Source organism: Raphanus sativus, chromosome 6, assembly GCF_000801105.2.
Source record: "Raphanus sativus cultivar WK10039 chromosome 6, ASM80110v3, whole genome shotgun sequence".
Lineage (NCBI taxonomy): Eukaryota > Viridiplantae > Streptophyta > Magnoliopsida > Brassicales > Brassicaceae > Raphanus > Raphanus sativus.
Window position 1 is genome coordinate 33,776,740 of NC_079516.1, and position 23,415 is coordinate 33,800,154.

Consider the following 23,415-nt stretch of genomic DNA (forward strand, 5'->3'; position numbering starts at 1 on the left):
ATAAATTATAATTTTATTAAGTTTAAATAATTATTGAGTTTATTAATAAAATCAATCAAGTTTATTAAATTTATTAAGTTTTATAAACTTATTAAGTTTAATAAACTTATTAAGTTTAATAAACTTATTAAGTTTAATAAATTTAATAAGTTTAATAATTTTATGAAGTTAAAAAATTATTATGTATATTAAGTTTAATAATTTGTAATTTTATTAAGTTTAATAATTTTATCAAGTTAAAAACTATTATTTTTGTTAAGTTTATTAAGTTTAATAAATTAGTAATTTTATTAAGTTTAATAATTATTAAGTTTATTAATAAAATCAATTAAATTTATCAAGTTTCATAAATTACGGATTGCCCCCATTAACTTAGCTTAAGATCAATAGACTCGATTGTGATGTTGCTAACATATTATCATTTACTTCGTACATGTGGCATGTATTAACACCAACTTCGTGTAGTTGTTGACACATTTTGATATTTTGGATGGTTTCCACCGTATTAGTGTAAATTTCGTGTAGCTAGAAATTTTTTTTCCAATTTTATATATTAATGTATGTTTCTGACTAAGTATTTGAAATATCTTTTTATTTTTTCAATAACTACAATCTTACGCTACTGGATTTACAATCATTAATTTCACACATTATATATTATTATTGTTTTAAACGTAACCGATTAGTTTTTATGGAAACTAACATTTACAATATTCAATTTGTCCACTAAATCTCTTGGTTATTTGACCATGTCGTCTGCTAATTTACGTTGATGTGAATGTGATACACTCCTAACTAACCCTCTTTATTCTAATTGATTTGTTTTATAACAAAGGGTATATTCAATTCTTAATAACAACCCTGCAATATATCAAGTACTATATACAACAATTAAATACCGGTTTTACTATATACTAGGTGACCGGTCCGCACCCTGTGCGGGCAATGTACAATTTCAAAATATGGTCAAAATACTGGTCGGGGTTGGAAGTAACGGATTATATATCATAAGACCACCTATTTTGGAATAAAGCATTAGGCTGAGTGTATATGATGGTAGTCAATATTTTAAAAGGAGGAGATGGAACAAAGTAACTTGGGCCTCAAGAGGTTGTTATTGTGTATATGTATAATTGCAATGTTCGGAAAAAATATTTTGTTTAGGCATCAATTTTTTATTTCGAAATCGATAATTAATAGTATATATTTAGAGATGACTACATATTTTAACATTATCAGTAATTAGAATTGGATGGTATATATGCTATGATGAGTTTTTTAGGTGAAAATTTTTGTATGCATGAATTTGAGGCGTAAAATGTATGTAGACACATTAAAAGAGAAGATAATAAATTTGAAAATATTATCCATAAATTGTATAAAGTATTCAGTACAATTCTCGATAAAGAAAACAACTTCAAGGAGAGACCTGAAAAAAAAATCATTTTGTAAGAAATTGGACGGGTATTTTTGTATAATTTGAAAGATTTACAAATTTGTAAATTTTATCTTCTCCGGGCACAATATTAAATTAACATACCATGATCAAAATAGTGAGAACACTTTATTCCGAGAATGAAATAGTATCGATCTTCGTAGTCATCACCACCCATCTGCCAATACAAAAAAAAAACAATTGTAACAATTTATATATTTTAAAAAAGATATTGGAAAAAACTGGTAACAATCACGTACCCTTCCTACGGAATATTTTGAAAAACTTGTTTGTAGACAACATTCAATGTTTTTGTCTCGGCCTTCCTTTCTTTACCAGTTATTAGGATTTTTAATCCAGATCTCGACTTAACTCTTGAAAGTGCAACGTAGAGCTGACCATGTGAGAACACTGGCCTAGGCAAAAACAAACCAACACTTTCTAGTGTTTGACCTTGACTTTTGTTGATGGTCATCGCGAAAGCCAGTGTAACGGGAAACTGTCTTCGACGCATTCTGAAGGGAAATTTTGTGTCAGGTAGACTGACATACATTCTAGGAATCCAGACTTTGTCTCCAGCAGTACTGTTTCCAGTTATAATTCTACCTTCTATAACATGTGGGAGCAACTGAGTAACAATTAGCCTAGTACCATTGCATAAGCCATCTACCAAATCCAAGTTACGGAGACACATAATAGGAGCACCAACCTTCAGCTTCAAATTATGTCTAGGCATTCCTGCCACTCTAACACTGTTCAAAAACTCTGTTGGATAGGTAACATTTTTTTCTACATCAACATCGGATGGGATTATACTGTCAGAGCTAAGGTAAACCTTGTATTCACCTGAAAGCACGTGTAAATCCTTTACTCTAGAATAATGTAAAAAGTTAGTCGAACATAAGAGTAAACAGAATCAAATGTTACCTGGCAACTGCGAAAGCATGTAATCATTTATTTTATCAACTTCATCATTTGTGGGTGTGAGAATGGCTCGATGTCTATACAAATCCTTATCTTCTGAGGTTTGAAAAGCTTGTCCATAAACCTCCTTTGCAATAGTTTGAATCGGATCTTCTCCAATATTTTTGATCAACAGATCAGAAGGAATGTCAATGTCAACCTGACCGTCGTTTGGCAAATTTATTTTTCCATCTCCAACATCCAAAATCCATTTTGAGAAGGATTGAAGGTCTTTTGCTGCATCATCAGTAAGCCCAGCGAGCAATCTCATGTTTTTTGTTAGCTTCAGAACTTTGCAGTGCTCCCAAAGATATGACGAATTAAGAGCTTGCAAAACAGTCTCTGCTCTACCACCTCCAGGTATGACCGGTAAAATCTGTCTGAAATCTCCACCGAAAACAACTACTTTACCTCCAAAAGGTTTGTCTTCAGAAGATCTTATAATATCACGCATAGAACGATCCAAAGTCTCGAAACAGTGTCTGCTCATCATAGGCGCCTCATCCCATACAATGAGCTTTGCTGCTTTAACTAATTCTGCACGATCTGATCCTGGCTCCATTTTCTTGCAAGTAGTAAACTCGTCGGCATCTATCGGAATACCAAACCTGGAATGTGCGGTTCTACCTCCTTCCAACAATAATGCAGCAATTCCACTGGATGCGGTATTTAGAACAATCATACATCTAGATCGGATTGCTGATGAGAGTGCTCTATATACGAAGGTTTTACATGTGCCTCCATAACCATAAAGAAAGAACACTCCACCGCTATCATTTAAAACTGCATCCAAAATCTCGTTGTAAACCCCTCTTTGCTCATCTGTTATCATCGCCATAAGTCTTTCATTTTCCTTTAGCTGATCTTCCACAACATACTTAAGCTCATCATCTATAAGGCGATTGCCGTTGTAACAACCAAAATCATCTGGCTTTGGCATTAGGGGCCATTTCTGGAGGCTACGACCATTGCTAAGCAAATGATTTTGAATCTCGGTTAGAGCAATGTTTTTGATATGATCTATGGTCAAGTTCAACTCTGAAAATTTGAAAAATTAATTACATAAGAGAGACCTGATTTAAAACATATTTCGTTTAATAAGAAAAAATCTCACCGAGATTTCCAGTTTGTCGTCGTTTCTTGTAGAGAATATCGTCGGTTAGATACTCCCAAGTAGCTTCCCACACAACATGAGGCTGAGATAATGTTTTGGATACCAACATTCTCGAAAAAAGCTTCCTCGCATACGTGCCAGAACTATTATCACTACAATCTTTGATAGCTTCTATGTATTCCTTGTCATCATCCATCAAACCCAAAGCATAGCAAGCATCTTCGTATGTAGAATATACAACACCATCAACGGTTCTTATATCCTCGTACGATTTCGGCCCTCTTACCCAATTTAGCATTACTCTTAAGAAATATAGCTCATCTTGTGCTGGATTAATATGTGCAATCCTCCCTATCGCAAAGCCTCGTTTACGTGGTACCCATTCTCTCATACTTGCTTTCCAAACAAATTTTGTTGGAAATTCGGCATATGTCAAATCTCTTGCCTCTGGATATTTTTGATTTGCTATGAACCACGCCAGAAACATGGATTGGTTGACAGATTTTTTCTTGAGGATACTCTCAATAGGTTCATCTTCATCAAAAAACACCAGCTCCTGATCAGGGAGATGAAATCCAAGTTTCTCTACAGAAGTAGTACGAAAATGTGTAGGAAAAGCAAGAACCCGCCACGATGACTCGCATGCAGTTATATATCTAATATAGAAATACGATAAACATAAATTAGAAACAACAATCGTAGACCTTAAAATGTAAAAGAAAGTAGTATTTAATTTTAAATAATGTAATAATTTAATTGTAAAAACAATGTTTTATTACTATTCTATACGATAGTATATATATTTGTCTAAGGATATACTTTAATAGATTATGCAGTTATTTTCGGTTCATGCACACATAGAAACTAAGTAATAATAATAAATATAATAATACCTGCAGTCGTAATATGTTTTGATTTCGTCGATGACGCCATCTTCATCTTCTTTATCCATTGCAGCTGAAGCATAATCAGGTCCCTTATGGATATATTTGAAAAGATACTTAACAGCACGCGTTTGGATGCACCACTCGACATTCATATGCGCGTGATATCTAAGCATGAGGTTTCTATTGTAAGGTACAACATATCCATTGTCTAATCTGATTCCATTTTTCTCAATGAACCTACCATCAATACGACGCATGTAAGCTGGAAATCCATTTGCGTCAATCGATGTCCTGATGTTCAGTCGTTTCGGAAACATCTTAGAGCATTTACCGTTAACCATACATACATTATCCTTCTTTGCTGGACCGCAAGGACCATGCATCATACAATCCCCAACGATTGCATACAGGTCTGGATCTACCGTCTTGTCAGGTATCTCAGCCGATATAATAGTGTCTATATGATCAGCTGTTGGAAATTTGGCTCCATTTTGCATGAAGACGAGAATATGAGCGTGTGGCATTCCTCTTTTCTGAAACTCAATCGTGTACATTACTGACAAAACAGAAAAGAAAACAAGAACAGACATTTTAACTGATGAAAATACTATCTAAAGTAGTTCCTTGAAAAACAAATAAAAAAACACCGGCATTAATGTTACAAATTTGTTAGGAGATTTACCTGCAGAAACTGGGTCAAATAAGGAGCCGTCCTTGTTTGTCAAAAACTCAATAAGATTATCGAGTTTCATCTTGAAAACTCTACACAAAATTTCAGGTCTGTCTTCGGTGGTAAGGTTATATTTTTTCAGATACCTTGTAACTTCAGGCCATTTTGGATTGCACGTAAAAGTGATGAAAAGATCTGGAAATCCATAGTACTTGCACAAAGCCATGGCATCGTAGTAATGCTGCTTCATATAACGTTTTCCTCCGGTGAAAGTTGCTGGGATGAAAATTCGGCTCCCTTGCTCAGCCATCTTAGCTCCGCCTTTTGCAGCTGTCTTCTGGATTGCATCATAACTAACTGACCGGAGTTTTTTCTGATTCAGCCATAAGTAACGCAGTCTACTCGATTCTATCATTGTGTAGGCGTCCACAAGGAACTGATGAAACAATCTTCCGGATCTCGTAATCGTGGGTGCTTCCCCCTTCCTCTCTAAAATGCGAAATGCAAAGTATTCACGCATAGTTACATTTTTGCGTTTTCTCCCAGCCGTGTCTTCAAAACCAATTGGAATATTTAATCGAAAACCATCCTCTCCATATGGAAACAATAGTGGATACTGCAGAGGCAAATACGCCGGATGTAATTCACTTATCCTTTGCAACTTTCCACTTGTACTCTCTAGAACAATATCTCGGGGCTCCATATTTAAAACAAAATCTCCAGGTATCAAAGCAGCAACTTCATTTGCAGTGGGCAGATTATGGGTCCGTCCATCAGATTGCCGACTTTCAATCAACCTCATCCTATAACCTGTTGATCCTTCCACGTCGAACCTATCTCTTGCAGATCTAAAAGCCTTAACATGAGGATTATACTGATCTAACATATTCTGCAGAAGAAGAACAAGTGGTTCTCTTAGTTTCTTAGCGCTAGCTCCGTCCGACCTGTCCAGTATATTAAGAATCAAAAATAAGTTCAAAAATTGTAGACAAACTTGCAAATTCCTAAAATATAGTCATAATAAGTTCAGAAAGTCTACAAAATTACCCGGCATAAGCGTCAAGTCTATTTTTTTATCTCATTTAAAGTATCAATGATATACAGCTGGGAGAATTTTGGAGCTTGTCCAGGCTCGGGAACTATATCACCAATACGATGATAGTTCTCACCGGACATTCGAAAAACAAATGGTCCACGACCATTGTTAATAGAATGATCTATCTTCCCCCCAAGTGATGTGAAAGAGAACATCATATTGTAAGCTCGTATAAACTCTCGATAATGTTTACTTAATTCGTCTCCTTTGCATAACAAATACATTAACTCCATTGGAGGATTCGCGAGGCGAGGAAGCACAACTTTTCCATGTTTACAACACATTGAGAAGACAGGTTTCTTGCTACGACGGCGTTTTCCAATTCTTTCACCATACCACATGTATGCTTGACAAAACCTACAATTCCAAACTGGATCCCCTTCGTCGTAATAACCTATATAAAAAATGCTCTCATTAGGATAAAAATAACTAATAAATTGTTATTTATTATCAAGAGATTGTACAATTTTGAAGTCATCACCGTTTTTTTGTAACCCTATAGTAATAGATGAAGTAACGGTATGATTTTCTTGTTGTGGGATATGTTGTGGTGATGGGTTTATCAAAGACTCTCCACCAGGATAGCCACTGTAAGTCTGATTGTCGTCATATTCATCTTCATTTTCAGACTCACTCTCCATTTCATATCGATTATTATAAGCTGCGTGAAAAAGTAAATCACAACATATAAAATCGAATATCATCAATGAATATAAATAAATGTCTAAGTATATAGATGGAAAAGACTTTATACCTTCAGGATGGTCCTGTACGATGAACCTTGGTGGAGGAATGAATTCATTTGTTTTGTTTTGGTTTGGACACTGAGTAGCTGGAAAAGATTGATTTAAACATGTAAACGAATGTAAGTATGTTAGAATTTCCTGAAATTGGTAAACATCTACAACATTTAAATTGCTGGAGGATCATCATATTATTAGGATTAAAACAGGGTCAGTAATACCTTCAGGATTTGAATCTGTTTCAAACAATGGTGGAAGACCAGAACTCGATGGTCCTGTAATGTTCGAACCTGGCCTTGCTGTTTTTGGAAAAATATAAGTTTAATCGCACTTTAGATATAGTACCATACAATATATATGCCTTCATTATTATATAAACCCCGTTGTTACCTTTCTTTTGTTTAGTTTTTGAATTCACCGATGGAGGTGATCCAATTATCTTACGTTTCCTGAAGCAAATGTTGGTACTCCCGATAATATATTTTTGATTACCAATTGAAGCTAAAAGATAACATTTTTTTATTATAAGAAACTTTCTCTCAATCAGAGTACATTATTACTATTGTCTTTACTATTAATTTAAAATAATACTACTTCAAAAATAACTTATGTTATCGGCCGTGATTAGTTACCGGTTTCTATACTCGATGGGTCCATGTTGGTTACAGAGCCACTGCCATTTGAGAGATTTAGTGAAGTTTGGGTTGAAGTACAGGAACCTGCAGACGTAAGTACAATAACCTTTGAAAATAAGAAATGCAATATCGAGAAATGTTTGCATAAGTAGCACTGGAAAAGAAAGTATTACCGATATTTGGTACAACTGATGGCTTTGTTGGCTTGAAAATCCATGTCACTGTTTAATTTAACGTAGATCATGGTCAGAAATGTTTTGTTCTTTGGCAGATTAACAAAAATCAACGTCCGCAAAATCAAACCGAGAAGAGAGTAACCTCTATTTGTGGTAGTAAGGCCTATTGTTCTTTTGTTATTCAGTATTTCCTTTCTCGCTTTTCTAGCTTGCTGTGTTAATCCAGGTTTAGGCTCCGATGGCTGTGGATTAATGGGTCGAAACACTTGATTTGTAACATTATGAAAGGGGGTTCTAAAAGGATTGATTGTTGTTTCTGGTGAAACGTTTGTGATGGATGACTTTTGTGTTACATTCCTCGTTGGAGTATTCTCTTTGTCATTGATACCTATGTTATCAAAGTGTGGCAGCAAAAACAATCATTAATAAAAGTGTGTCACTTAAAAATGTCTACCAAATTCTTATGAAATATATTTGTTTTAGAGAATTTTATTTTCTTTGTATAAATTTTCAATACGAATCGGTTACATATACTCAGTTATATATACACGGTTGTACGAAAATTATAATATATTCATAAAGATTTATATTTATTTTAAGGAAAACATACCAATTTTTTTAATCTTCGGTGGTTTCTTCCCACTGTCTGTTCCCAGTGGATTACTTCTCTTCATGCGTCAGACTTTTCAGATATTGCTTGTGTCTTTTGTAAGAACAGGACTCTAGCTATAGAATTTTCCGAATGCAGTTAGAAAAAAGGCTTCAACAAACTTATATAGTTTAACAGAAAATGAAGACTATGGAATTCAGAAGACGACATATTTAATCAATATAATAAAGATAGATTGAAGACCATTAGGTTTTACAATCATTTGAAATATATGCAAAATCAATTGTTGCCAATTCTAAAGTTGGTATTAATTTCTTACCGTGTTTATATTCCTTGCGTAGGTGAATATGATATTTTTTCGGAAAACAGTTGATATTTCTTTTGATTGGACGAATCATCTGTTGTTAGCTGTGTACATTTATTGTAAATGATTGTTTCTGTAAGTTTACCATATATAGAACCCCCATATTTTTCACCTTAGATATAAAATTATTTTTGGGATCTAAATTGCAACTGATTGGGTTATTCTTTTGAAAAAATTTTAAAGATTAAATGTGCTATGATCTCTCCCAAAGTGGTATAGTAGTTGTTTTATAAACCAATTATATTAAAACAATTTATTATTCATTGTTAAAAAACAAAAACGCACAAGGAAAATAATGGAAAACATAATGAAATTGTTTAAAATAATGCCAATAACAAATAATTGCGTAAACGCTTGTACTTTCAAGTGCATAATGACTTCAACTTTCTTCCTTCATTTTGTATTAGCAATGATTCTTTTAATACTCACTCGTCATTCGAGTCATAATCATGAAATATGACAACATGTGGCTGCATAAATAAATAATTTTGTTAGAAAATGTAACTATACTAAAAATAGTTTATATAAGAGTAAAAACAAAACTTACATGTGGATGAAAGAGTTCGATTATTTCTGCATTGTCAACAACTGAATCAACAACATATGCTGAATTTTGTTCTTTTTGACCATTAGATTCGATTGTTAGCATAAATAAAATTTTCCTCCCAATCAATTCAGTTAGAGATTGTGGTACAAAATGTGGATTTTCCTATAAAACATAAGTATTCATTTACGATGTAAAGTATCGAAATAATATATTCTTTAATCCCCCTATTAAAAATTAAGCAAATACCTGAGGAGCCTCTTCGACCAACTGAAACGCAGGTCTTCTAATTAGCTTCTCCGCGATATTGTTGAAAAGCACAAACTTGGCTTCAACATTTGATTCATCGCTAACACGTACAACCAAGTGGTAACTAAAGATATAAAAGCTAATTAGTATATGAACTTATAACAAATTAAGAGTATACCAGTATGAAGATTTAAAACTATAAACTTACCAGTTAATACCATAATCAAAATCCTTTCCACATCTTTTGCAATTGTATTGAGGATTCTGGTGAATATTTTGATTGACTCCCTCAATACCATTTAACAGTCTATCCATTTTTCTTGTGCAAATTTTGCAGGCCGTGTAATACCATGTTTCTCCAAATCAATGGTCTCGATTTTAGCAACAACCATAAACTTTCCAGACTATGAACCAACATTGAAATGCAAATCATATTAAAAAAAATTAGATGCTGAGAATTACTTTTGCCTTATACAAAAATACATTTTGTCAATTTATCAAAAGGACGAAATATTTACCGAATTTGATTCAATCATTTCAGATATGGATTTCTTCATGGTTGTCACTGCCATTTCGCTGTATACAAAAAAGCAATATGAAAATTCATGGAGTTTATAAAACTTAATAACAGAGAATAAATATAGTGGATATTATAACCTCTTTGTGCTCAATATGATCTACACAAGGGTCGAGCATATAAACTAATTTCATACTTATAAGAGCATATATGAAATAAATAAGTCAAGTAAATATTTTCCTTGAGCAACAAAATATTCTTATACATATGAGACTGGCGAGGAGTAATGGTGAAGTAATTTTGAAACATTTATTATAGTTAATGGCATAAAATATATGCCTTCCTAAATTTATTTCTATCACAACCATTACTGCATTTCCTAAATTGACAGCTTAATTTAAATAAGCAAATTTATAGAACTACATAAATATATTATGGTTACTATTATTGGTCTAATTGATGTTTTACTTTCTACATTTTTTATTACTAACATAACTTATTTTGATGCTAACTATTGGTGCATGCCAAGAAAATCAACGACAATATCATGTTATTAAATGACAATACAATTACCACAGCCTTTTAGCCTAGAAGGTGTAGACCCTTCTGCATGTGGTGTCCCTTCTCCTTTTTTAGCACGTACTTCTAGCATCCTTGGTAATAACAACTTGGTAACCATTTTTTTCCTTCCACGTAAACAGCATTCTTGGCACGTTCAATCACATCATGTAAGAAATAAAATTATTCTTTATAACTATCCTACAACTTCCTACATTACTTTCACAACATTCTCATTATCAATTGTTTCTAAACAATACCTTAATTAAAAAATATACTTCCCGAGAAGAAAGACACTACTTTGAAGATGGGAGAAGATGCATCGGTAAACAATTATGACATCATATCCATCGATGATTCTGCGTCCTCAAATGACGATCACTCCAACTCATATCGCACCAACTACTTCAGAAACATTTCCTTGTCATATTTTGCTGCCCAACCAACCGAAATGCTGTCTAAACACTTAGAGTTCAAGGAACTATGCTTGGAGAGTGGGAACCCTGAGGCACACTATATTGAGGGCATTCTTCAATTGTTCGTAAAGGAAGACGAGCAGGCAGGCCTATATCATTTACGCCAATCATCGGATGGAGGTTATATAGACGGTACGTATCTTTATGGTTTGTCACTGCTTGCTGTAGAACGATTTCATAAAGGTCAGAAGTATTTGGATAAACTGGGATGGAAGGAAAATCGTTCAACCTCCGATCAATGCTGGGAAAGAGTCAAGAAATCTCTGACTGATATCCCGTACTTCATGAACCAAGGCTACTATATAGCTCGTGCCAACCTTGAGACACTCTGTGGTTGCCGCTCAAGGAAAAGACGTGGTCGAGTATGCAACCATGGTTACTACTATGAAAGGCTTAATCAATTTGTTGAGTTTGCTATGAGTAAAAACAACTAAAGATTCAAGTTTTCATCTGATATTATCTATAAACGCATGTAAAAGTACTTATGTTTTTACATGATTATTTATATATTTCGTTCAATTTTCTAAGTTGCTACTTTGTTTGTTTTATTTGAAGGTCGACACAATCTCCAAAATTCATATCATATTAATTGATAACAACTATTTTTCCTTTTATTTTAAACACTCAAAATATTTCAAGTACATAATATAGAGGTCAAGTTATTCACCTTCTTTGTAAACGACAAATCAATAATCTTATGGATATTAGAGGAGGTGGAACCAAATATTACCGATGTTGTATCTCTAATTATATACTTAGAAATCTCCAATTTTTTTCTAAAATAAAATAAAATGTTACCAATTATTCAATAAATTGTACAAATTAGGTCTTAATATAGTAGCAAACTTCAAATCTGGATATTTGGTGCCCATGATTTAGCTTTTGAATCCCAAACAAAGTTACAAACACCACCGTCAAATGCAGACTTCACATTTACTACCTGAGGTATTTGTTTGTTATTCTCCATCCAATACACAAACTTGGATTTATCTTGGTCTTCGTTGATTTCGAATGAATATTGGTCTCTGTGTATAAATGTCATGATATTGTGATATCGATGTCTATGATGGAATTCAATCTCTGTATGATTCTCTACTTTTTCGTAAACCTGCAAAATATAATACCACATGTTATTCCCTAGAAGTACTCCAAACGTAAAAGGTCATGTAAATATTTTATGTGATAAATAAAAATCACTTACATAACAATACGAAGACTGTGAAGTTTGATCAAATGTGCATAGTTCCTAACAGAAAATAAAGCATAAATCCTTAAATTATCAAAAGTAATATTCAGCATTAATGTTTGGATCTCGAGAGAGAGAGAGCAAACCTGTGTAGAAATTGACCAACTATACTTGCCCGGCTGCATGTTAAGCTAAGAAACAAGTATTGCTACGTTTGATTAAGGATTTGCAATTTCTTGATTTATAGAGTTAGGTTTACACTAATGGGACCTTAGGGTTTTCAGTTTTGAAGGCCCTATTGTATATTTAAGACCCAGTTCAAATTTACTTCGCATTAAGTAATTAGTAACATTGAAAAGAATATTTTGAAGGGCCTCTTGTATATTTAAGACCCAGATCAAATTTACTTCGCATTAAGTGATAGTTTAAAATTGACAATCCGATTCTTATTGTTCCGTTTAAAATTGACCTTCATAAGTTGACCATCACATTAGACTATTTAATACAATCAAAGGACCTTGAAAAACATTCTAGTACCACCCAGTTAAAAACGATACAATATTCCAATTAGTTTTCGTATTTCTTCTGTATATTGAAGAAAACTAAAAAGATTGTTTTTACTTTATCAAATATCGTAACAAATTCATGTAAATATAATTCCACTAATGTTTTTCATGTGTTGTATAATTAATTCTATAACTACAAAAATAGCATACTAATGTGAAGTTGTAGAACTTTTTATCATTACACCAAGTATAACTGATCATCAATCCTCTAAAAAATCTTAAAGGACATCGAAACAAAACCAACCAAACCGAATCCATCCTATAAATACATCGAAAGTAAAGTAACTTTTTAATAATTGCATAAGAGGCTAAACCATATTTGAAATATTCCAATGATCCATGTCCATGAAAAATAAATTTAGCAAAATGAACAATAAGTTTAGTTCAACAGAATAAGATAATTCGATAAACTGGATAACAGAACCAGATGATAAAAACCGAAATAAGTAGCCAAAAGATCACATGACCTTAAACATTGGAAACATGGAAGATTATTGAAGCAAATTCTTTAATCAGACATTTGTGGCTCACCCAATCTGATCCAATCAACTTCAGGAATCTTAATACTCTCCATCTTCTCCTTTGCGAGCACAAGTTGGTTCTCAAGTAACTTCTTCTCCTTCGTCATAGCCGCCAGATTGAAGAGTTCCTTGAGTAACTCTAACTTACCTAGAATGCGATACACTTCACGCTCTTCATCATGCCTTGCTATGATTTGTTCCAATCGGTTCTGATACACAAACAGCAGGCCTCGGTAGCGCTCCCTAGTGGCAATCATTGCATTGTTGAAAGCTGCCTCAAGGTCTTTGCGACCGTGTTCTTCAGCCGTCGGTATATTTAGATTTAGGTCGCTGTTGAAAGCCATGGAGAGATCTTGTCTTGCATATGTACCGAATCATGTTGGATTAACATAAAGGTCAGACATATTCAGATGTAATAAAAGACAAAACTAAAGTAACAAGTAAACAAATTTATTTAGTCAGATCCGCAAATTTATAGAATTGTTTAAAAGGGTGAACTAAATCCCAATCCTTATTATATCATTGTAATGATATATATTCTTCTAACTATAGTAACAAGTAACCTATTTGGATCATTTTAATGTATTCTAGAACCAACATATGAACTTCTATTATGATTCTAATAAAACATGATTCGATTCCTGAATAAGTAACTGCTGATCTACATGTGTTCATAACATAAGATAGAAAATAAAATCTTACCAAAGAATAGGTGCAGGTGAAGAGAATATTGTAGAGAAAACGTCGGAGAAGAAGAAAGATATTAGGTTTGGTAAGATAATGATAAAGTAAACAATATGTTTATTGAAAGATCACCGATTCCCATAAAATGCATTTCCATTGCCCTTTTAAGAGTCATTCAATTAGATTTTACTTCAATATTTATTTAATGCATTTTTTGTAAAAAAAGCAAGTTTAATTTATTATACACAGAAAAAGATATTTAATAAACTTGAGATATTTGGAGTACAAAATAATAATCATATTTAAACAAAACCACAGGGTGCGAATGGAAATCTTGGTTGAAACTGAATGGATTATATTTGATTTGTCCAATCAAACTATAATTTCCTTATATATAGATATTCCTTACAGTTGACAAAAAAAAGATATTCCTTACAAAGATGAAATATTTCCTTATATATAGTTAGACACTATTAAAAGAACAATGTAATATTTGAATTAAAGAAGAAATGATCAAGGATATAATAATTTTGATGTAAAAGGATTTTAAAATTTTTGGCTGTCAAATTTAGGTACATAGGTTTCTATTTTTTTGCATGCGATTTAATTTGGAAAATATTAATAACTCTTGAAAATTGTCCATACTGACATGTCAAAGTCTTTCACCATGTCTGCAGATAAAGTTCAAAAATATCAAAAAGATCATCATTACAATAACTCGATTGCATATTTGACAATACAATCACCTAGATTCTGGAAACTTGAGATAACAAAAATTGCTATGAAAGCTTTGTATTTATAGTTCGCATTATATTCTAATATCTCAAAATTTATTAACTTATGATTATGACAAAATAATCAATTATCGAAGGCTTCCTAAAGACAATTAAATCTTTCATTCGAATGCAACTAAAAATTTGATATGTTAAAAACGGAAACTTATAATTAACCAATTTCTATTTTATAGTATGTCAAGAATATATATTCTAATCAATTATCAACTTCATAATATATCAAATTATTAAGTTTAATTGGCTTAAAAATCTTGAGAAATGTGAAAGTCTGCAGCAATGTGTCCAACTACTATATCTAACTATTCACGCTTATCTTTATCCTTTCTATGGGTAAGTCATGATTAAAATGATATATATTCTTCTAACTATAAAAATAACCTATACTAAACTCTACTGAAAACAGACTATCCAACAAGTAATATATGCAAAACAAACACAAACAATATAAAACGGAATAGGTTATTTATAAATAAGTACTTAAGTTTAATTTCCCACCATAAAGATGGGAAAAATGGTTTAACAAACCAGTAAATAAGTTCAGAAATATTTAAACATAATATTAAAACAACATAAAAAGTTTTTAAATTGGACAGATTGAGGAACCGCACAGATTAGTCAAACATCTGTGGTTCACCCAACTTGTACCAATCAATAAACGGGACCTCCACATCAGCCACCTTGGCCGTAGCAAGCACAAGATCAGACTCCAACTTCTCCTTGAGTTCGGTGAATGCAGACTCATTGAAGAGTTCTTCAATGAGTTCCAATTTCCCTGCAACCCTTTCGACCTCAAGCTCTGCATCATGTTTCTTCATGAGACCCTGTTGGAGTTGCTTGTACATGAACAGCTTGGCTCGGTAATGCTGAGTTGTCTCCAAACGCCCTTTCTTGAATGCCTCTTCAACGCTTGAACCATAGTCTTCCACCATTGGAGCCTTCATTTTGAGATCCTTGTTTCCTGCCATGATATAAATCTTGATCTGCATGTTAGGTTTAAAGAGTACGGGTTAGAAAAATAAAAGGATGAGAAATGAAACAGCCAATAATAACCATTTGATTACTTGCTAATCCAAAATTCAAAAAATACTATAACAAATAAACCGGATGTGTTTTCCAATTTTTCACCGATTCAAATAGCGATTATAATAACCCTAGCAAGATCAACATAGATAATCTAGAGAAGAAATCTGTATATCGTGGCTACAAAACCTATCTAAATTCCTTTCTCTTTGTGAATCGATCTACTGTTTTTCATATTGATTACCAACGATATATACATCCTATAATCGAAAAATAAATAACGAAATATAATGGTAAATAGAAATGATGGCTACAAAACCTAATGCAAAACCACTATATTTAAAAATCGATCTATCGTTTATCATAGACAGTAAACGAAACCCTAAAGAGAAAGAGAACTCACTTGAGTAATAGTTGGCGAGACAAAAGCTTACGAAGAAGAGAAATGATAGATTTGGGAAGTTTCTCGGCCAGTGTACAGTTTATATAGAAGAAGGAGAATCGAAGGGTCGTGACTTTTCACATGACAACTGGACCCCATCAAATTTTATCAAAATTAATTTTTGTCATTTCTCATTTTTACTATTTGAGCTTTATTTTGTAGTAAGGGCGATATAACTCATGTGGAGATTTCATATTGAGAAAAAATGAACACACTAAACCGGTTCAAGTTTTTCTTAAACCTTTATGAATGTCAATCGATTAAATTTCTTTTGAACGCATGTATATGCAAATGTAATCAACCGCAAAATATAATTCACATCAAACATTTATATGATCACATCCGTGTAAACAATGGATACTTAGATTGAAACAACCGTGTATAGCATTATTAATTCATACAAAAGTTCAAAAATTTCATATTTTAATAGCGTTGTAAATCTTCAATCTTCAAGTTGAATCTCGTACTAACTAAATATTAAACCATGAATAGTAAAACAGTTTCATAAAAAATAGTAAGAACCTCAATGATATAATGCAATATTCGTAAAACAGTTTCATAAAAAATAAAAAGAAAAACAAAGCCACGATAGTAGAAAGATACGTCTGATTAGGTATCGGTAACATTAGCTATGTTACTCTCCCTTGACTTTCTTTAGAAAAAGTTTCTTGTTCACGGAATGTTGATCCTCTAGGCTACTCTGTTGTTCATCTTGGCTTTTTCTTTTAGACAATGGAGTTCCTGATAAACCACCTGAACCAGAAGAAATATCATCTGAAGACTGCAGCATTAGGACCTAGAAGGAAAAAGTTTAACCGATCAGTATTACGATAATGTAAGAATTAGCTGAACTATACAGACGAATGAAAACAATACCTGTTTAACTGGCAAAGCAGCAAATTCCTCAATCAGTTCACGATCAGCAGTAGCAATTCGAACAACATAATGAGAGCTCTTTCCTTTGATGTTATCAGCATCCACTGAAACCTCAAAAAGGATTCTCTTGCCAAAAAGGTCGCTAACAGCTTCTGGTAACAAGTCTTCATCTAGATTCTACAAGTAAAAAGGGAAAAGTGAGGATGATAATTTATACATATAGTAATAATTTCCTCTTTTATTTAAATTTGACGGTACCTCATCATAGAGTTCAGCGGCAGAACGACGCACAAGCACTTGAGCATTGCCATCAAACAAAAGAAAGTTTGCCTCACCGGTATCATCTTTAACGTGGACAATTAATTTAAACCTGAGTTACCAATAAAAGTTTAATATTTAGTAATTACTGGATAACGTACACCATAATTATACATCATATAACAAAAACCAGAATACTTAATTATGTACGCGTTCAATGAAATACCTCGGAATGACATCAATGTGTTCTTTATCACATGTATTACAGTAGAACAAGGGACGGTTGTCATCATCAACATTGGTTGTAGGCATAACTTTTTTGTTGTGGTATTTGCAACTTAGATATTGCCAACCACGCTCAGTATCTATGTTTTCAATAGTCCCCAAGGTGACAAAAGTTCCAACCTACTCAAGACAACAGCATGTTAGTAGGATTATTAAAATTAATAATTTACATTTAATAAAAAAAAAATAGTGTACGTCTAACCAGAGTACTGTCAACGATATCTCTTATTGTTAGCCTCTCATTAAGAACAAAAAACCGGGCACGAACAGATGTAGCACTAGCAACACTCCATTGGCTACTATCCTTGTTTGTAATAGCAAGTGAATCATCAGGAAGACTACATAGATAAAAAGACATAATTTTACTTTAGAGTCCAATTTAATAACATATTTTAAAAAAACTTGAATTTTTTATTACGTACCACAATTTAAACTCATCAACCAATGAACACGTTGGGTTTAGCGAAATTTGGGTGGAATTAAACCCGCTAGATATGGAGTAAACCCCTGGAGAACATTCATCATATTATATTGTCTGCGAGTAATAATTAGAAACCTTAAGAAATCACATTACATACCTTTCCACTCTTTAATGGAACAGAACCTGATAATACAAATTATCATAATGGACATGTTACTCATACTGTAGTCGTATACTTGTTTAGCATAACCACCCCACAGAGTACACATGATCTTGACATTACTGAAACGAAAACGTAGATAAAATGTAGAGTTTTTTAACTTTGTCAAATATAACAAATAATAATTGAAATTTCAGCTTACCTATGGTCACGTAGCTCGATCAAAAGCCTCATGTTATCTTTGCCTTTAATGCTTTTGTTTTCCAGCGACCCAAAGTTGACGATTTGTCCAATTATATCTAAATTTATTACATTAAAAAAATAAGAACAAAAGTAACATAACATGACAGAGCATTAATTGTGTGCTAAAATGACTCACCAACTAAGCAGCTGTTATCAATCTTTCCTTCCAGAATATCGGTAAAATCGGCAAAATTCTTTTCAGGAATTTCAGTTGGAAAATCTAAAGCTTTTCCAACAAAAGTGGTTGGATAGAAACCAATTTTGTACAGATGTGGAGTTGTACGATATTCACCAATTGCATCGAAGACCTTGAACAACTGGACGACAATTGCATCTCCCTCATGTAGCCTTTCACCATATTTTTTGATGAGTTGTTCTCCAACTGAAGCATGAATTCTTGTCCCCTGAATACCAGTCAAAATAATAATAGTATTAAACAATAAACAAAATCTTAACATAAAACTGTGTGTTCTTCACTTACTTCTCTATCAGCAAAAACCATTTCAATAGTGTTTCCTGATTCTTTGTTGTAGTTCTTCCACAACCGAATAATCCTAACTTCAATACGGGACGTATCTTTACGGGGTTTTAATTCTCGGACCAAAGATACTATATTTTTTGACTTTGCGAGCATCGCCATTTTTGTTTCAAAATAGAAGAATGGTTGAGTTGCTTCAAGGCCACTTTGTACTCTATATATAGTCCTTTGATGGTGTAGAGTATTAACGACGCAAGAAATATTACTTGCGAGACTTGCGCAAGTAATTGGATATAATAAGGTATGTAAATTAAATGACTAATGATTACAGGAAACCTAATAAATTTGTAAAATTAATCACGAATATGCATTTTATACGATGCGAAACTTGCGCAAGTTTTCAATATAAATAAGGTATGTTGATAATAATTAGTTTCCTAATAAAATATGAAATGAATTTGCCATTAAGAGATTTAATGATTAGTTGACATTTTTAAAATTTCTTCTGCAAGCTATGATTAATGTTCGCCATTGATTACGATTCTTGCGCAAAAAATAATTAGTGCGTTTGCTAATTAATGTCACTTTCCAATTAAAAGGTCGATGAAAAAAATAAATCAAAAAGAAAAATTAGAAAAACTCGACCAATAGAAACGCGAGAATTCTCGTAAGAAGAATTCTATTAGTGCCACGTGGCGTTTGTACTTCTCTTTTAATATATAGGAGGATATATAAAACAAGAGAAATATAAGTTGTTTGATCAGGTTTTCCATCTCTACAGTTGAACTTTTATATTGCAAAATTTTATAATAATAAAAACATAATAGTGTGTACGAGTTTTTGATTGCAAACGTTAAAGGTTCAAACTTTGCTTTGACATGTCCTTTATCTCTTTGAACAAGTTTTTCGTCAAAGATAATAATAATAACGAACTAACTTCATATATATATACATATATATATCAAGTATGAAATTCAAAAATATGTTAAATATATAAAGAAATATATATTTATTTATTTTAAAGATACATAAATTATGCAATTTATGTTAGTGTTTAAATACAATTTAAAATGATATATGTTTTTGAACTATAGAAGATTAGAGAAAGTTTAATATTTTGAGGTAGATTTTCAGAGTAATATAATATAGTTTATATTTTAAATTATACATAATATATTTAATAATTTTGTTATGTAAATCAAACATCAAAAGTATTCGCACGGACGTGTGATCTAACTTCAAAAAAAATGTGTCTTCTTATTTTAGAGTTATCAAATTATGTTTTTCAGGAACAAGAAATATAAATAACAATTTGAAACAAATTTATTAATTTTACAAATCAAAATTATACAATTAGTGTGTTTAAAATACATATGTTAACAATTGATTATATGATTATTGTTAATTTATTTGCCATGAATTATATTAAACAAATATTAATGTATAAGAAATGAAAATAAATATTCGTACGGACGCACGGATCAATGTCTAGTTAACATTTAATATTATAGACAAAATCTCATATATTCTCTTAAGAAATACAAGAGTCAATTTAGTTAATGTTAATTGGTTTTAGTTGGAAATTCATCTAATTTTTATAATATTAATATTAGAATCCAATCCATAATCGATTTAACCAAAAACTAAACTGGACTATGGTCGTTCTCTAACTATTCTGAAATCAATCTATACTATTAAAAGTTCGCTTTTGAAGCACTAGGGAGCGTCCACATCAGCGGAAAAAAAATTCGTCAGAATGATGCCACGTGTCACTATTACTAAATGTATTATTACCATTTTATATTTAAAAATTAAATAAATAAATTCAAAAATTAGAATAAGAAAATATAAAATATAATAAATGGTAGTATTAAATTTTTAACATTTAGTTTAACATTTTTATTATTTCCAAAAAACAACTAAATGTAATATTTTCTTATTCTAATTATAGAAAAAAACCAGAAATATAAATATTACATTAAACATCTATCGCAATATTACAATTTCAATATAAGAGATAGAAAAACTACATTAAATATATATCTGAAAAATAAATATGTAATAAAATAAATAATATTAAATATGAAATATAAACCATCTATAGAGTAATATTACATTTTGATATAAAAGCAAAACAACTAGAATATGTAAATATAAAATATAAGAAAAATTAAATATAAGTAAATAGACAATATAAAAAATGTAAAAACTACATTACACACCAATATGAAAAATGTACGGTTTTACATTTTTATTTTTTCCAAATATTTTTATAAGTAAATATACAATATAATAAAAACAATTATACAATATAAATCAAGAAAATTAGAATAACTAAATATACAATATAAGAAAAATAAAAAAATAAGTAAAATATACAATTAAGAAATATAAATATTACATTAAACATCTACCATAAATAAAAGTATTACAATTTGATTTAAAAGCAAAACAATTAGAATAAGTAAATATACTGTATAATAAAAATAAATAATAATTAAATAATACAATATAAGAAACGGAAAAACAAAAGGCACGAGAGAACGTCCACATCAGCGAAAAAAATTCGTCAGAATGATGCCACATGTCACTACTACTAAATGTATTATTACTATTTTATATTTAAAAATAAATAAAAAATTTGAAAATTAGAATAAGAAAATATAAAATATAAAATATAAGAAATGGTAGTATTACATTTTTAACATTTGGTTTTACATTTTTATTATTTCCAAAAAAAAACTAAATGTAATATTTTCTTATTCTAATTATAGAAAAAAACTAAATGTAATATTTCCCAAAAGACTATGCTATTAAAAGTTCGCTTTTGAAGCACCAGGGAGCGTCCACATCAGCGGAAAAAAATCCGTCAGAATGACATCACGTGTCACTATTACTAAATGTGTTATTACCATTTTATATTTAAAAATTAAATAAATAAATTCGAAAATTGGAATAAGAAAATATAAAATATAAAATATAATAAATGGTAGTATTACATTTTTAACATTTAGTTTAACATTTTTATTATTTCCAAAAACAACTAAATGTAATATTTTCTTATTCTAATTATAGAAAAAAAAACTAAATGTAATATTTCCCAAAAGATGCCACATGGCAATGTTAAAAAAATAAATATGCAATATAAATAAAAATGAATAATAAGTAAATATAAAATATAAGAAATATAAATATTACATTAAACATCTATCGTAATATTACAATTTGACATAAAAGAAGGAAACTTAAAATAAGTACTTATACAAGATAAAAAAAAATCAATATAAGAGATAGAAAAACTACATTAAATATATATCTGAAAAATATGTAATAAAATAAATAATAATTAAATATGAAATATAAAAAATATACATATTACATTAACCATCTATAGTAATATTACATTTTGATATAAAAGCAAAACAACTAGAATATGTAAATATAAAATATAAGAAAACTTAAATAATAAGTAAATAGACAATATAAAAATGTAAAAACTACATTACACACCTATATGAAAAATGTACGGTTTTCCATTTTTATTTTTTTCCAAATATTTTTATAAGTAAATATACAATATAATAAAAACAAGTATACAATATAAATCAAGAAAATTATAATAAGTAAATATACAATATAAGAAAAAATAAAAAAATAAGTAAAATATACAATTAAGAAATATAAATATTACATTAAACATCAATCGCAAGTAGAAGTATTACAATTTGATTTAAAAGCAAAACAATTAGAATAAGTAAATATACAGTATAATAAAAGTAAATAATAATTCAATAATACAATATAAGAAATGGAAAAACAAAAGGCACCAGAGAGCGTCCACATCATCGAAAAAATTTGGTCAGAATGATGCCACATGTCACTACTACTAAATGTATTATTACCATTTTATATTTAAAAATTAAATAAATAAATTCGAAAATTAGAATAAGAAAATATAAAACATAAAATATAATAAATGGTAGTATTACATTTTTAACATTTAGTTTTACATTTTTATTATTTCCAAAAAAAAACTAAATGTAATATTTTCTTATTCTAATTATAGAAAAAAAAACTAGATGTAATATTTCCCAAAAGATGCCACATGGCATTGTTAAAAAAGTAAATATGCAATATAAATAAAAATGAATAATAAGTAAATATAAAATATAAGAAATATAAATATTACATTAAACATTTATCGTAATATTACAATTTGACATAAAAGAAGGAAACTTAAAATAAGTACATATACAAGATAAAAAAATTAAATTTTCAATATAAGAGATAGAAAAACTATATTAAATATATATCTGAAAATATATAATAAATAAATAATAATTAAATATGAAATATTAAAAATATACATATTACATTAACCATCTATTGTAATATTACATTTTGATATAAAAGCAAAACAACTAGAATATGTAAATATAAAATA

At 30.6% G+C, this 23,415-nt stretch overlaps 3 protein-coding genes and 1 long non-coding RNA gene across 4 annotated transcripts; 1 reads left to right on the forward strand and 3 right to left on the reverse strand.

Moving 5' to 3' along the window:
* Positions 1 to 1,564: 1,564 nt before the first annotated feature.
* On the reverse strand, positions 1,565 to 9,801 carry LOC130495780 (uncharacterized). The gene is made up of 15 exons (XM_056987290.1): positions 9,695 to 9,801; positions 9,487 to 9,610; positions 7,862 to 7,961; positions 7,130 to 7,207; positions 6,920 to 6,997; positions 6,647 to 6,826; positions 6,172 to 6,559; positions 5,082 to 6,013; positions 4,406 to 4,955; positions 3,513 to 4,168; positions 2,484 to 3,436; positions 2,363 to 2,369; positions 1,809 to 2,281; positions 1,696 to 1,700; positions 1,565 to 1,613 (listed from the first exon to the last, which is right to left on the reverse strand). The coding sequence occupies exons 1-15, from the start codon at positions 9,799 to 9,801 to the stop codon at positions 1,565 to 1,567; spliced, it is 4,680 nt and encodes a 1,559-aa protein (XP_056843270.1).
* Positions 9,802 to 10,868: 1,067 nt separating this feature from the next.
* LOC108845101 (F-box protein At2g35280-like) lies at positions 10,869 to 11,471 on the forward strand. The gene has a single exon (XM_018618368.2). The coding sequence runs from the start codon at positions 10,869 to 10,871 to the stop codon at positions 11,469 to 11,471; it is 603 nt and encodes a 200-aa protein (XP_018473870.2).
* Positions 11,472 to 16,783: 5,312 nt separating this feature from the next.
* LOC130496488 (uncharacterized) lies at positions 16,784 to 18,127 on the reverse strand. Its single transcript, XM_056988571.1, has 6 exons — positions 18,092 to 18,127; positions 17,872 to 18,007; positions 17,611 to 17,789; positions 17,385 to 17,496; positions 17,127 to 17,303; positions 16,784 to 17,046 (listed from the first exon to the last, which is right to left on the reverse strand). The coding sequence occupies exons 3-6, from the start codon at positions 17,694 to 17,696 to the stop codon at positions 16,885 to 16,887; spliced, it is 537 nt and encodes a 178-aa protein (XP_056844551.1). The 5' UTR covers positions 17,697 to 17,789; positions 17,872 to 18,007; positions 18,092 to 18,127; the 3' UTR covers positions 16,784 to 16,884.
* An 11-nt stretch (positions 18,128 to 18,138) lies between these two features.
* LOC130496489 (uncharacterized) lies at positions 18,139 to 18,550 on the reverse strand. Its single transcript, XR_008935627.1, has 3 exons — positions 18,453 to 18,550; positions 18,248 to 18,372; positions 18,139 to 18,176 (listed from the first exon to the last, which is right to left on the reverse strand). It is a non-coding gene; the product is annotated as an uncharacterized LOC130496489 (long non-coding RNA).
* Between the last annotated feature and the right edge of the window lie 4,865 nt (positions 18,551 to 23,415).

What these genes read in the sequence shown, in the direction of transcription:
- LOC130495780 (XM_056987290.1), bottom strand. Translation starts at nt 9,801, where the DNA reads ATGGATAGACTGTTAAATGGTATTGAGGGAGTCAATCAAAATATTCAC. An exon ending in TATAGGGTTACAAAAAAACG is followed by an intron (nt 6,560 to 6,646) that starts GTGATGACTTCA and finishes TTTTTTATATAG; the next exon opens with GTTATTACGACGAAGGGGAT. An exon ending in GCTCCAAAATTCTCCCAGCT is followed by an intron (nt 6,014 to 6,171) that starts GTATATCATTGA and finishes TATACTGGACAG; the next exon opens with GTCGGACGGAGCTAGCGCTA.
- LOC108845101 (XM_018618368.2), top strand. Translation starts at nt 10,869, where the DNA reads ATGGGAGAAGATGCATCGGTAAACAATTATGACATCATATCCATCGAT.
- LOC130496488 (XM_056988571.1), bottom strand. Translation starts at nt 17,696, where the DNA reads ATGCCTACAACCAATGTTGATGATGACAACCGTCCCTTGTTCTACTGT. An exon ending in CACATTGATGTCATTCCGAG is followed by an intron (nt 17,497 to 17,610) that starts GTATTTCATTGA and finishes TTGGTAACTCAG; the next exon opens with GTTTAAATTAATTGTCCACG. An exon ending in CTGCTTTGCCAGTTAAACAG is followed by an intron (nt 17,047 to 17,126) that starts GTATTGTTTTCA and finishes TTTTCCTTCTAG; the next exon opens with GTCCTAATGCTGCAGTCTTC.